Genomic DNA, 13,437 nt, shown 5'->3' with positions numbered 1-13,437 from the left:
TGTCCTGTCGGCAGCTTTGGAAGGGGACACACAGCTAACACATTGCCCCGACAACTTGTCTTTTGCAAAAACTAGTGCTCAAGTTGTGCTCTGTGAAAATGTTTACTTGCCTGAAGCATCCTGCTGTCTAAGAACAATGACCTTTAATTTCTTTCCACTGGTGGCAAATGTTAAGTCTTCTTTGATGTATTTATTTATGTGTATTTATTTGAGCTAGTTCTGTATGCACGAGAAGTGACTTTATTTCTTAAAAAATATGACTGGGTTTTTGAGATACAGCACCTTTATTTCCACTATTCTTCGCGTAGATAAGAGGGGGCTACGAACAGGTTTTTGGTGGTGTAAGGGAGACTTTTCATGATTCATATAGTAATCCATGCTAATGGCAGTAGGCTTATTATATCATTTCTCTTCTCTGTACAGACATGGATTCCCCCCGCCCCCGCCTCCAGGACACCCAGGCTTCAGAGGCCGGCTCCCCCTCCCCCGTGGCAGAGGGATGCCCCCCGGCCCCCAGGGTCCCTTCCACCACAGAGGGTAAGACCATGTCTTGTCGTCACTGCAGCCTGGCTCTTTAATGCCAAGCTTCTCTTTAAACTCTTTCCTTTCTTTCCTTTAAAAACATTATTTGGGAAATTAAAACCGACGGTACAAATCCAATACCAGTAAGGTTAACTCAGAAAACATACTTTTTTTGACGACTATCATAAACAAAAAATGGAAGCCCTTTATTAATTTTTTCGAATCCATTTTTCTCACTTATTGGAAGCCACAATAATGATGATGCATGAGTATCTTTGAGTATTTTTGTTAGTCAAATCGAATAACAAAACAAATGCTTAGAATCGTCCAGGAAGTGGAGATCGGCTGTAGAAGGCCAGTGGCTCTGAGCAGGGTTTGCTTGCGAATGGCAAGGTAGGAGTATTTGAGTGGCTGAGCAGAAGAGAATCCAATGTATGATTTTATCCTTTTACACAGCTTTCCCAACGGACCTGCTCCTCCGCCTCCTCCGCCACCTGGCAGGGGCCAGCGGTGGCCTGGGCCCCCAGGTGGCAGACGCTTTTAAAGCTGCTTACTTTTAGTACCAAGCGCTTTCATAGCAGGGCCTTCAGTGCTCACTTTTACCACCCGGCTGGGCTGCCAACTGCCTGTTTTAAGGCCCTCGAACTAAACTCCCCAATCCACCCCTACCCCGTACTTCCCCTTGTGCATGGGGCCCAATCGTGACCAATTCGAGATTTAAGACCCCTCCTTGGAAGATCTAAAAGCAAGGTCTAATTGAATCTGCCAAGGCCCACCGCAGTACACTACGGACAAACTACTGATTTTAAAGCAAACCATGCCCATGTCAGAGAAGACATTTACAATTGCGTTTCTTGAGCTAAAAATTCAGAAAATGTGTGGCATGTGTTTTTTTTGTTTTTTGTTTTTTTTTCTTTTTAAAGAAGAGTGAAGATTTTATGTGCTCTAAGAATGAAGCATTGACGTGCTCCTCTTTTTTCTTTTTTCTTTATCTTTTTTTTTTTTAACGAGGATGATGACAAAACTAAGTAAAAAAATTTAAGTTGTTTCTAAAGCTGATGACCCACAGCTAGGTCATTCTCATTCACTGTACAGACACTTCCTGCCCAAGACACAAGAGATACAAACAAATGAGGCAAAACGAGCCTTTGAGACACGATCATTTCAGTATCTGTACTGCAGCCCTCATGCACCAGTGTTTATTAGCTCAATATTTAGTTCTGTGACTCCTTGGACCTTTCCAACTTTGCTGTTATGATTTTTTAAATAACTCTTCATTCAAATACAGCATTTGCTGTAAGGACTTGTGCTTAATATCATATTCAATGAAAAATCATGTCAACGTGTTTAGTTTTAAGAACCCTTTAAAGTAATACTAAGGAGTTTTAAGATCCCTAATGTGCAGCTATTTTAAATAAAATGTTGTTTGGATCCAGTTCTGTTTGTGTACTACAAGCTGTTGTGGAATGATCTTTTTTATGAATGAATATTAATGAATATAATTTTGAATTAACGTAACTAATATATATTTATAAGCAAATTACTAAAAAAAAGTAATTGCTTTAATATGAAATATATATATTCTATATTCTGTGTGTAGTCATGAAGTGTAATCATACTTTTAAATAATGTAAATTATATAAGTTATGTGGATTTGTGAATGTACTTTTTGAAGAAAAAAAAACATTAACAGCTTTGGCTTAGTCATGAAGGACAAAATAAAAGTAAAAATCAACTGTGACCTGTTCCTTTTTATTTTTTAACTTAAATTTGTAAATGTTTCTTTTCTTCATCTACAGCTGGACTTTGTTAACATGTCAGCTTGAAACGTAAATGTAATTAGTCTGAGAAAGTGTGAACTGCAACACTTGATCTGTCACAATATGTGTGTGATAACTCCAAAGTTATACTGATGACAGTACTGGTGAAATAACCTTGTTGTTCAGACTCTTTTAATGTATTAGTATTATTATTATTATTAATATTAATATTATGATTCACAGTTGTAGTAGTTCTGAGAGAACACGATGTACATTCATAATGTAATTGTTTTGCATTGTTAAATGAATATTTAAGTTGGAGGACCAAGAACTTGTTAAAAAGTTAATGTTTTAAAAGATCTTCACAGCTTGTAAATTAAATTCTGAATCTACAAAAGCTTGCCTTGTCCTTGTGCTGAGGGCTGAGACCTACACTCTGAAATCTTACCTTATACTAGAGCACCATCGGGCCGCACTGTCCACACGCAGGGATTATTTTAATGAAGAGCCATTACGTTTCGACAGGTATGGCTTATAGTGGAAGGAGGGGTAAATCCCGCTCTCCCCCTGGCTTCCAGGCGTCTGACCTGTTACACTTCAAATATCTAATTAAAAAACCAACACAGAGTACAGATCTACACCTTCATGTTGATGAGTTTTGATCACAGTTCCTTCAGTAATATTGGGTGGTGGGGCTCAAGTCTTTCTTGTTTCAAAGTTTCTGCTAATGTATGATTTATTTTAATTCTGTAACAATCGTCAACAGTGCATGAACATGCATGTAAAGGTGCAATACCTCTGACACATTTTTAATGTATTGGTACAATTCAAATGTATGGTTGAGGAAAAAGATTCATCCCTATTCTATTTGTTTTGACTGAAAAGACAACAGGGATTGTGCATCATGGAGTGAGCAAGCTGCGTTCTCCTTTTGGGGAGACGTTGATGGAAAGAGAGAATTGGGGATATTATTCCAACAGTCACATGCATGTTGGAGACAAAAAAATTCATATCAACCTAAAATCTATAGAATTGACTTGTATCTTCATCTAGTTCATTTTCCACACATAAATTGAGTTGGACTGAATTAAGCAGAAAGGAATCGGTTTAAATGTTCCCTTGCACAGTATTGTAATGGATACACTTTATTAATGAATGAAAAGTGCTTTTCCTATTCCAGGAAAGGCTCTGTCTGTAGTCTCTCTGCTAAACTGCCATCGCAAAGCAGGAAGAGCGATAAAATAAAGGTCTTGAAAATCACAGTCGCACCTTGTATTCCCTAGTCTTTGTCGATCCATTATTCAACGTATGTTATAATGGCTGCATTGTATTGAACGAGTCTGCCTCGAGAGAGTGAAGATGCACGCTGTAATCCAAGCCATTTCTGTTTAAACTAAGTAAGATCCTATGATCCTCCAGCATGAGACTGTTTGCAATGCCATCACGGGAGTCCCGCACTAACGGAGCTGCATTGAACTTTGTTGCAAAGATAAACACAAGGTCAGGAGTTAAATTTAATTTCCCCAGTGTCCCAAGATGCATTTTAGGCTGTGATTTCAACAACCATTCCCTTTCCTCTTGGTGTTCAGTTTTTTTGTTTTGTTTCTCTCTCCCAATAAAGATTTAAAGTAAATCCCAACAGGTGTTGCACCTTTTACAGTTTTAATTCTTGAAATTGGTTGAATTTCTGCATATTTGTGATTGTTTAGTTTTTTCGTTGCCACATTTATAATTGAAAACTGCGTGCTGCCTTAATGGTGAAAGATTGATGCTGTTGTTGTCTCCTGAAGGGTAACATAGTCACCCTTTTGAAGCCTGCGGGAGACGGCATGCAGACCCCCCAGGAGCACACAGCCAGCACCAGCCGAGGTGAGACTCCTTTTGTGTCCCGCTTTCTAACAGATCTGTCCGGCAGTGCCTCTGCTGACCACTGCGTCTTCTGGTCTCGTTCCACCTGAGATCTGGACCACTGAGAATGATCAGGCCCTTCAAATGAACTATTCTTGCAATAAAACCTCCCCTACCTCTGTTCAGTTCCAGATATTAATAGCATTGTAATAATTTGTTCTCAGCAACATAGCATTTTTCAGCAGAATTGCACCTACCCTCTGCTGATTGCTAGGTTTATGAACCCACCTCATCTAGGCAATGTGAACCAATGACCGGCTGTCTGGAATTGAAGCTGTTGAGCCCATATAGAATTAATACTGCCTTCCCACCTCTGTCTGTGTGAAATTAATTGATGGCCTCATAAGAGTTAAAAACAAAGTTTAAAAGAGGACAGACCATTGCTCTGGTCTTGGCAATAACAGACCTTAAGCAGGGTATTTCTGAGACCAAGGCCTTTGAAAAGTTTTGTTTTTAAAGAGCTAACTGAGAAAACGGTTAGATTCAGGGCTCAATTGTAAACCATTAAGATTGGCTGGCAGAGGAGCCAGAAGACACAGGGGTCCCCCAGCACAAGCACTGGGAAACACTGTTCATTCAGCTCCAGCAGGCTCCTGTTCGGGGTCACGCCAAAGAGGAAACGTGTTTTAGTCGAACCCATAAAAGCCATGCCAAAACTGTTCCCAGGTCTGCCACAGGGAGCCCTGCAAATTGGACTCCTCCTATTCCGCTTTATTCTGCTTCCCTGACGAAGGCTGCAGTTTTTTCAGGCTTTGGTTCCAGCCCAGTTCCCAGTTCCTTAATTGCTCTGATTTATGTGATAAAGTTGATTAATTAATTAACACTTCTATACAGTCTGCAAAGGATTTTACAGGTCATGAATCCAGAAATATATTTTAAAGCATCAGCTCTCAACTACCTTAAAACAACATTGTCTATGTCTAATTCATAATATGACTAGTTGAAGTAATTGTGAGCCCCAGGTGTAACTCTGATCTACACTTGAGAAGTTTATCCTCTATTCATCTAGCTTCAATAATGGGACGTTTTGGAAAATAGTGTACAATATCAAAGCTGTGTATTCAGTACTTGATTTAAAGCACTTGAGTTGTGTGATTGATTAAACAATTGTAGCTTATTGTGATCATCAGAGATCCTCATTCTGAAGACATTGAAGTCCAGGGCATTTTACCCTCTGTAGCTGTATTTCTATCCTGGTAATGGTCATGCAAATTGTAATGCAAACACTTTCAAGATTTCAACTTTTATTTGTGCATCTCAAAAGTAATTAATTCAGTTTAAAAACATTTCAAATTTCCCAATAAAACAGACAATCCAAATTGGTTGATTTCAAGTGTATGTAGCAATTGAAGTTTTGTGACTGTGTGTTTCTTTATGGCTGTCTGGCTTTTGAACAAGATCTTGCTCTCTGGTGGTGGTGGGGTTTGTGGCAGAATAATCAGGAATGTTTCAAGAAAAATACTTGGTAAATCATGCGGTTTATTGAACTGAAAAGACTTATTTTTAACTTTTAAGAACATAGACCAATAGTAAGTTCATAAACGTAGTCCTCCCAGCCTCTCTAGGCTCTTTATCGATTCAGTAGGTTTGTTATGTTGGCACATAAAGACTAAGAAATTTCTGTTCAGTGTGAACTGATCATATTTCCTTCAGATTGTCTTGAATACGACCTTGACCTGCAGATAGGTTTCAGTGCCTGCACACAATGTTTTATTCTAGAAGTTAGAAGGAGTATTGGTCAAGTATAACATTGCATGTAACAGCATGAATATGATGTTTATGTATTTGTGCCACATAGCACTAAAGGAGCCAACTAAACCATGCCAGTTAGTTTAAACTCCAGTGTTACTGCAGCCCCAGCACCGAGAGCCGCTCTGCTGATACAGGACCGTCTGCAGGCGTGGCCTCGCCGCGCTGCCTCTCTGCCCTGGCAATCGCAGCACTCATCTGCACAGAGAGCAGGAGAGACAGATGCGTCTCTAAAATGGCTTCACTGGGGATATTTTCACACTGCCATCCTGACAGAAGGCAGAAGGCAGTACAGGATGGATGGTGGCTTTCGAACCAACTTATAATAGCATTTAATATAGCATTTTTAGCATTTAGATAGATATATGGAAATTATAATAAACTACTTTTCATTTCTGTGCATTTTACAAAATCCTGTGGATTTTGTGGGTGAAAGTGTAGGAGAAAACCTGATCACGTACCCTCTAGTTTTAATTTACACAATGTTAAATGTTATTCTAATTTAAAAGAAATGTGCAATATCTCCTTGTTTACCAAATCATGTCTGAACTCCCACTCATTTGAATAAGTAGTGCTTTACAAAGTCACACTGGACGCCTTATGAGCTGACCCTGATCTCCTCAATCCACCCAATCCACACACCAGGTCACGCTGAAGGAAACCCTCTGTCCATTGAAATGGATAAGAGCCCAATCAATTCCCACATGCGGGTTCAGTCAGACTCTGACTTACAGAAAGCCAGGAACTGTTCCAGGAACAATCGGGAGAGAAAGGAAGATTGTACACCCACTTTAGAGTGAAGCTGCTGTGATGCTTTTGAGTCCCCGTTGAATTCCTGATTGCCCTCTGCCTTCACGTTCACAGCGGCGCTCTGTTAGCTCTCCTGTTCTGGGACAGACTGCTCTGTTTACAGCGCTCTGCTGCCTGTGTTGTATTACTCTGAGATGAATGGGGCCTGAACTGCATGCGCCTACAGTGATGCTAAGCAATCACCCTGCATAGGAGCAGCAGCTTATTAAGACTGTTAATTGGCCCTCATTAATGCACGATGTAAACGTACATCATTCTCACATACTTTAAAATCTACATTCTGATTCCAAGGAAGGTGATTTGTATGTTATTGTGATATGATATTACTGAGAGGGCTGATGTGTGATGTAAAGCTTGCTTTCTAAAATGAAAAGACATGCCAGTGATTGTACCATTTCTTCTGTCGTTACACTCGTTGTGACCCTCTCCCATTGTCTGGACAAAGGCTCGTTTTGTAGAAAATCCTACTGCTTTTTATAATCTGGATAAGTGTCCACCTCTTTTTATTTTCTTTAGTTAACTGACATCTAAAGCACATTGGGAATGACCTTTTATATATATATTTTTTTTACATGTATAAAAATAAATGGAAAAAAAACAATGAATTGGTGAGGAAATGTTTGGTAACAGATTTCATATTCTTTCAAGCATCTGATCATTAACAAACAGATGCAGAATAATAATATATCAAAGCACAGATGTAAGAAAACCCCATTAAACATCTTTTTGTATGGTGTTTGTAAGTCCTGACTGTTGCTCCAAACAAGCACTTTGAAATTCACAAATCGACCTTCATTAGCAGGGTGCAGATGTGTGCAGCTTTGTGTAGGAGTGATCTGGTACCACGTGAAAAACACTGACATAGATGGGATTTGCTGGAGGATGAGAACTTCTTTCATCTTAATCATTACATTGAAGTCCTCAGACACCATGAAGAGAATAACACCCAGTGATCAAGAGGTTTCCATCATCCATCATTCAGTCAGTGTCTGGTAATGTGAGATAGGGCTTCACAAAGTGACCTCAGTATTTACTGTGCTGTACGTGGAAGTTGACTTATTTCTGTAATCTGCAATAACAATTAAAACAAACGGCAAGTGAACAGTGTGTTTGTGTTTTCATTGGAATGAGCGATAGACCAGTTACACCACACAGGTCTATTGACGAGTCCCAACAAGGCCCTGCTGTCGATTTCAGTGTCAAAAACATCAACTGGAAAACGTCTATGATTATGGATATCTAAATATGTTACCAAGAGCACCAGTCAGAATTGTGTTTTCTACCACGCGTGTTGCAGCCGGGATGCTCTGTGCCAACTGTGACAGCTGTGATGATGCTGGATATGTTTCTCAGGTGAATGTTATTCGTTCTGGTGCTGATTTTGAAAGCGTAGGAGGTGGAAAGACTGCAGTGTCCCCAGCACTGGGAATTGATTCACAAGGACATGATGTGGACACACACCTTACGTTTGGCTTTACTGTGGTTTTGTGGCATAAAACCATTTTCCTCAGTTCCAGCCTGCAGGAGCCACATGTTATACATGTCTTGTTAAATGATTACCTACTTGGGGCCTGGGAAAACTAAGTAAATAAATAATGACCCAATAGTCGAGGTAAATTGACCAACAAGAAGGGTAGGAAGAGCTGATGACCACTGTAATAAGCCCTCTATGATTGATTTGCAGTGATCTAGAGCCATCTTAAAGTGAAGATAGTTCTACTTTGTTTAGGTTATTAAAACACAAACACAGGAGTCAAATCTGCAGATATAATTCGATTGGTAAATTGAACGCTATTTAATATCAATATCTGCAATACCATAAAAACATGTCAATCATCACATCCTCTCCACAGCTGTGAAGGGCAGCTCGGCCACAGTTTGATCCTGTTCGAATGACGATGTAGACGCTGCTCTACGGAAGCGCTCGCACCAGACATTGAGTGTTATTAGATGAAAGCAGAACACAGACGTGTGACAGCAGGCATTTCCCTCTGGATCGATGAGTCCGTCACACTGTAACGCATGACAACCAAAGCAATCAAAACGCAGTCCTTCCTCTCCTGTGATGTAGCAACACATACTAGGACAGGAGATGTCAAGCAATTTCAATGCTCAGGAAGGTTCTGCGTATTGTGGTGAATAATGCCAGTTTTGGATTTACACAGTTCTCCCCCCATTATTTATGTAGCAAATAAATGTTGCTGTCCAGCAGTGAAATCACACATCTGCACGTTCTGAAGTCACCCAGCAATATAATAAATCCGCTTCCACCACATTGACATTAAACAGCAGGTGCTAAAGGCAGCTCAGAGAATCCACCTGCATTCGCAGAACGCCACTGAAATGGGCCGACGGTCGCCAGATGCACAGACTGATGTGGGTCCCTTCCCTAATGGGGTTCTACCAGCCCAAGCCTTCTGTAATGCAGGCATGACAAGAAAGATGCAACTTGCCTTTAAGGAAATTAAATAGCTTTATTACCAGACCACCATTGAACACAATGCTTAATCACGGAGGACGGCACAGGCCTGGGATGTGCTGGAGAGCGGCCTGGTCTCTGTGGGCATGCAGGACATACCGACATGTCTGAGAGCAGCAGGGTCCTGGACAAAGACACTCCTGCACACAGACAGACAGGAGAAGTCACCACTGAGCAGCAGCTGGACTCCTGTGATGCGATTAAAGCTCTCTCTGCAGGAAGTCTTTTTAAGGAGCCCATCGTCGGCTCTTGTGGTTATGGGCGGGGGGGGAGTACTGGTTTGGGAAGTGTTAAACTGAATCCACAGCTGGACCTGGATTCTGGAGAACTGCCCTCACTGGGTTTCATGAGGGACAGGGCACTGCGGTCTCCCCCCCTCAGGGGCTGGGCTGCTCCTGCAGGGGAACAGAGCTCCACAAGGGCTGCTTCACATGCGCCGGGATCTTCTCTATGGCAGTCTGGCAGAAACAAGGCACACAGGGAGAGGTGTTAAACGCCCATGTCGAGCACTTTTCAAGTCATGAGCTTCAATGTTTCTGATGCATTTGAGTGCAAGGGTTCAGCTTCAACAGCACACAGGAGAGGGGCAGCATTGGCTTCAATAATTCCCACACAGCTGTCAAAGACCGAGTACACAGCTGTTTCTCTTACTGTTTGTAACACTAGTACCAGGAATAAAGGATTTGCCTCCACTTGCTCTCATATTCAAATACACCACTGTATCTGACTTTGATCTTGCACACTTCTAACAACACTGGACACTCAGCTCCTCTCCTTTTCAGTCTATAAAACAAAGAGAAGAGTGCAGCAGTGACCTTTGTGACCTCCATGGCGACACCCTCGGGCAGGTTGCGCTGCAGGTACTCCAGGTACACAGCGCTGCTGGAGCCGGTCAGATGCTTCAGCTGGGAAGAGAAGAAAGTGCTTTTATACAGAGCGAAGAGGAATCAGAATGAATACATTGCAATGGCAGTCGTATTGTTACCCATGTCCGCTGTGAACCATTTCACCGTCCACTTCCTTCACTTTGTGAGGGTGATCAGGTGCTCAGCTTACGCTCTCATCACCCTGTGCTTCACAGCATAACGGGCTAATCTGCCTACCCCTAGATGGAGCGACCACAAGCTCCAGGCCTGGCCTTCATTTCAGGGTCACACCATCAAAGCCTCCTCTGACCCTGATCTCCATCAATCGGAGAGATTCACGTGTGAGTTCAATGCGATGGTTACAGACCGGTGTGAATCCGCTGAAAGTCTGACCTTTACTATCAAGACAGCTTTGAATAGTGATGGGTTCTTTATTTATTCAGGCCTTTCAAATGTGTCTGAAGATACAAAGGGAGACACAAACAAGGGACCATCTACACAGATGTGCGGTCCTCGCCTTACCTCAATGCACTTATGATGGGTCCTCATCTCATACTGGACCCTGTGCTTCTTAAAAATGTGGACAGACTTCAGAAGGGTCAGCCTCTCAATCTTCTTTGGGGGCTCAAATCTGAAATGAAAAATGCGGACCTGAAGCCGCCTGCAGCCGACTGGACCGGACTTCCTGTGGTTCTTTTTAAATGTGCAGGAGAAAGCATTGGCTCTCCTTCAGAGCTCAAACCCATTTCATTCCCTAGCTGACATGCTCACACAGAGCCATTATGAGAACAGATTTTACAACATATTAGGATAGCTACCTAATACTACATGTGTAGATGTACACCAAGTTCCCTGTATGCCAGAAAATGCAGCCTGGGCTCTCTCTCTTTAAAGCGCAGTGTTTGATGGGATCAATGCAATACTGGGCGGGTTATACAAACCCACAGAAGTGCCAGTGTTGTTCAGAAATGCCCATTTGAAGGGGCCCTTGAAGGAAGCATTATATGTTCACTACAGATCATTTTCATGAAGTGGAACACAAATTTGTAAGGTGTGCATTACAAACCTGGGCAGAATTAATAGTCTCACTCTATTTGGACCAGTTTTGTTGCTTTAAGAAGCTGTGTGGGACAGCCTCGCTGATTTCATTCTTCCTTCCCCACCACAGAAACAGGTGGATCAGTGAAACTTACACTTTGACAACGTTCAGGCCCAACTCCTGAGCAGCCAGAGTAGCGAAGATCTCATAGCTGTCCAGGACAGCTCGGTCGTGGCCCTTGACCAGAACCGACACGCTCTCGTACAGCTGGTCGGGCTCTTCGGTCTCTCTGATCTAGTGTGCAGAGTCAGAGGGTTACAGGGTTACAGGGCAGGCACAGGGTACACACACAAACACACACACACACGACACATGGCAGTACACTTCTGTAGGAAGAAGCACCTTGTAAGATTGTGAAGTAAAGGTATAACTAAATCCCTAAATCTTTAACAATAGTACAGGTGGGGGACCAGCGTCTTCAGACCTCTTCCTGCTCTCCTCAGTCTCACGTCACTTATTCAGACTGAGCCACAGTGAGAGCAGAGCATTGCTCAGTCACAGACAGGGCAGTGAAGATGATTAAAGTGGTCCACACAGACCGACGGGACTCACAGCGGGAGGCGCAGAGCAGCGAGGGGCCGTGGTGTGGAGTCCTGCTGCTGGAGATAATGAGAGGAGCCGGCCGCTGCACACAGGACAGAAAACACGAATTAACACCTCAGTCTAGATCCCAGGCGGAGGACACAGCCCGGCTAGTTCTCCCCACATCAAGAACATTGACAAAAACAAAGAAAGAAGGCCTCAAAAGACTGCTAGGGTGCTAACAGCCTATTACACAGAGCTGGGCTTCTCTATCCAGGCACACTACACATCATCTCCATTTGTACCCATCTGTGCTGAGACACCACACGCGTTTCTGTACCCTTTTTATGAGACGGTTTCCTTTTCTCCATCCTGTCTCCTGTTTCAGATGCTCATAGGGTTCAGCTGTAACAGGCTCTGCCAGCGACAACACAAACACAGGACCCCTACTGCTTGCCAAAGTGTTACTTACTGGCATCGATTCGCTTATTCGTTTTTACATGGAAATTAAACAGTTGTATGAATGATTTATCCAAAAGCACTCACCTCCAGAGGTGCCGTGGTGCGCAGGCGCGAGCTCTCAGCAGCGCTGTGGCCTGCACGGATGGATCACATAAAGCGCACATTACTGCCGCGGTGCAGACAGTGACTGTTAACTCAGTGTGAGCTGTACCGCCTATGTAAGGTTAACGCACCGGCTCTACAGTAAGGATCGGTGGGGACTTCCGTGTATAACCTATTACAAACAATGCAATACCAGCCCAGTGAAACACATTCAAATGCACCAGCGAGAAAGTCGCGGGCAAGAGCTACTGACATGCATGACTGTCCGCACTGTACAGGACTACGAGTAGCTCCACCGGTTACTGAGGACATGACATTGCCGCGCTGCTTTAATAACCACACGCAGGCTGGACTCACAGCTGACCTAAAGCAATAATAAGCCCCGGTGCTCATTCTGTTGACATCACCTGCAGACTCCGCAGTGAGAGGCGCAGAGTCCCCGCCGCACACGCCGCGCTGCCCATCCTGTCTGACCTCGGCCGGCACTCATGACGTATTTCCGGCCTCGCCGAGAGCTCACTTCCGCCGCTGCCGTGCCACGAGGCCCCGCGCGAGGGCGGCCGTGCCGCGCGTGCCGCGCCGCGACGACAGTGTTCACCACGTGACCCGGGAGCACTGCGCCTGCGCCGACACACGCATCTGCTCAACACTGGGCAGAGCGCTCAGGCTGCCGACAGCCATCTCTCCCGTGATGCACTGCAGCAGCTGCAGCTACACTGTATCGGCTCTTGTCATTTCTCAATAGACAGAACACATAGCACTGCTTTTCAAACAGCTGGAAATAAGTCGCTAAAACTAGGTTTATGCTAACTTCTAAGCCCATCCAACATGTGTACAGAAAACCAGATTGTAATTACACAGATAACTGAATTAAGACTTGAGTCACCCAAGTGATTAAGTGCTCGGCAGAAATACTAATGAGAAGACACAGGGGCGTGCCAAGAAACTGCTTCACATACATTACTTTTAAACCGCACATCTCTCTGTGTGTCCAGGTGCTTTGAAGAGCACAACTGAGAAACAGGACACCCCCCTCCTGCAAGCATCCCACCCGTCCAGACCAGCGGTTAGGTGCCTCGGCACTGCTGTCCAGAGTCACTGTCTCACTGCCACGGCAGACCTCTGTGCTTGTTTCTGAAGCACCCAAAGGGACACCCG

General features: G+C 43.5%; 1 protein-coding gene and 1 long non-coding RNA gene across 3 annotated transcripts; one reads left to right on the top strand and one right to left on the bottom strand.

Moving 5' to 3' along the window:
* The first annotated feature begins 416 nt into the window (after window positions 1-416).
* On the top strand, window positions 417-7,851 carry LOC136754856 (uncharacterized). Of its 2 annotated transcripts, none has more exons than XR_010817602.1 (2): window positions 417-537; window positions 979-7,851. It is a non-coding gene; the product is annotated as an uncharacterized LOC136754856 (long non-coding RNA). The 2 variants fall into 2 exon arrangements; XR_010817603.1 differs by having other exon boundaries at window positions 423-537; window positions 4,073-7,851.
* Window positions 7,852-9,203: 1,352 nt separating this feature from the next.
* On the bottom strand, window positions 9,204-12,809 carry mrps10 (mitochondrial ribosomal protein S10). The gene is made up of 7 exons (XM_066710958.1): window positions 12,687-12,809; window positions 12,262-12,311; window positions 11,746-11,818; window positions 11,288-11,427; window positions 10,617-10,725; window positions 10,044-10,133; window positions 9,204-9,686 (listed from the first exon to the last, which is right to left on the bottom strand). The coding sequence occupies exons 1-7, from the start codon at window positions 12,741-12,743 to the stop codon at window positions 9,606-9,608; spliced, it is 600 nt and encodes a 199-aa protein (XP_066567055.1). The 5' UTR covers window positions 12,744-12,809; the 3' UTR covers window positions 9,204-9,605.
* Between the last annotated feature and the right edge of the window lie 628 nt (window positions 12,810-13,437).

This window comes from Amia ocellicauda, chromosome 1, assembly GCF_036373705.1.
Source record: "Amia ocellicauda isolate fAmiCal2 chromosome 1, fAmiCal2.hap1, whole genome shotgun sequence".
Taxonomy (NCBI): Eukaryota; Metazoa; Chordata; class Actinopteri; order Amiiformes; family Amiidae; genus Amia; species Amia ocellicauda.
Note: the sequence above shows the minus strand (reverse complement) of the source record. Positions and strands in the feature narration are given on the sequence as shown.

Excerpts from the sequence above, each read along its gene's own strand:
- mrps10 (XM_066710958.1), bottom strand. The coding sequence starts at position 12,743 with ATGGGCAGCGCGGCGTGTGCGGCGGGGACTCTGCGCCTCTCACTGCGG. Across the intron at positions 12,312-12,686 it reads TCTCACTGCGGAGTCTGCAG|GCCACAGCGCTGCTGAGAGC; the intron begins GTGATGTCAACA and ends CCATCCGTGCAG. Across the intron at positions 9,687-10,043 it reads TCGCCATGGAGGTCACAAAG|ACTGCCATAGAGAAGATCCC; the intron begins GTCACTGCTGCA and ends TGTTTCTGCCAG.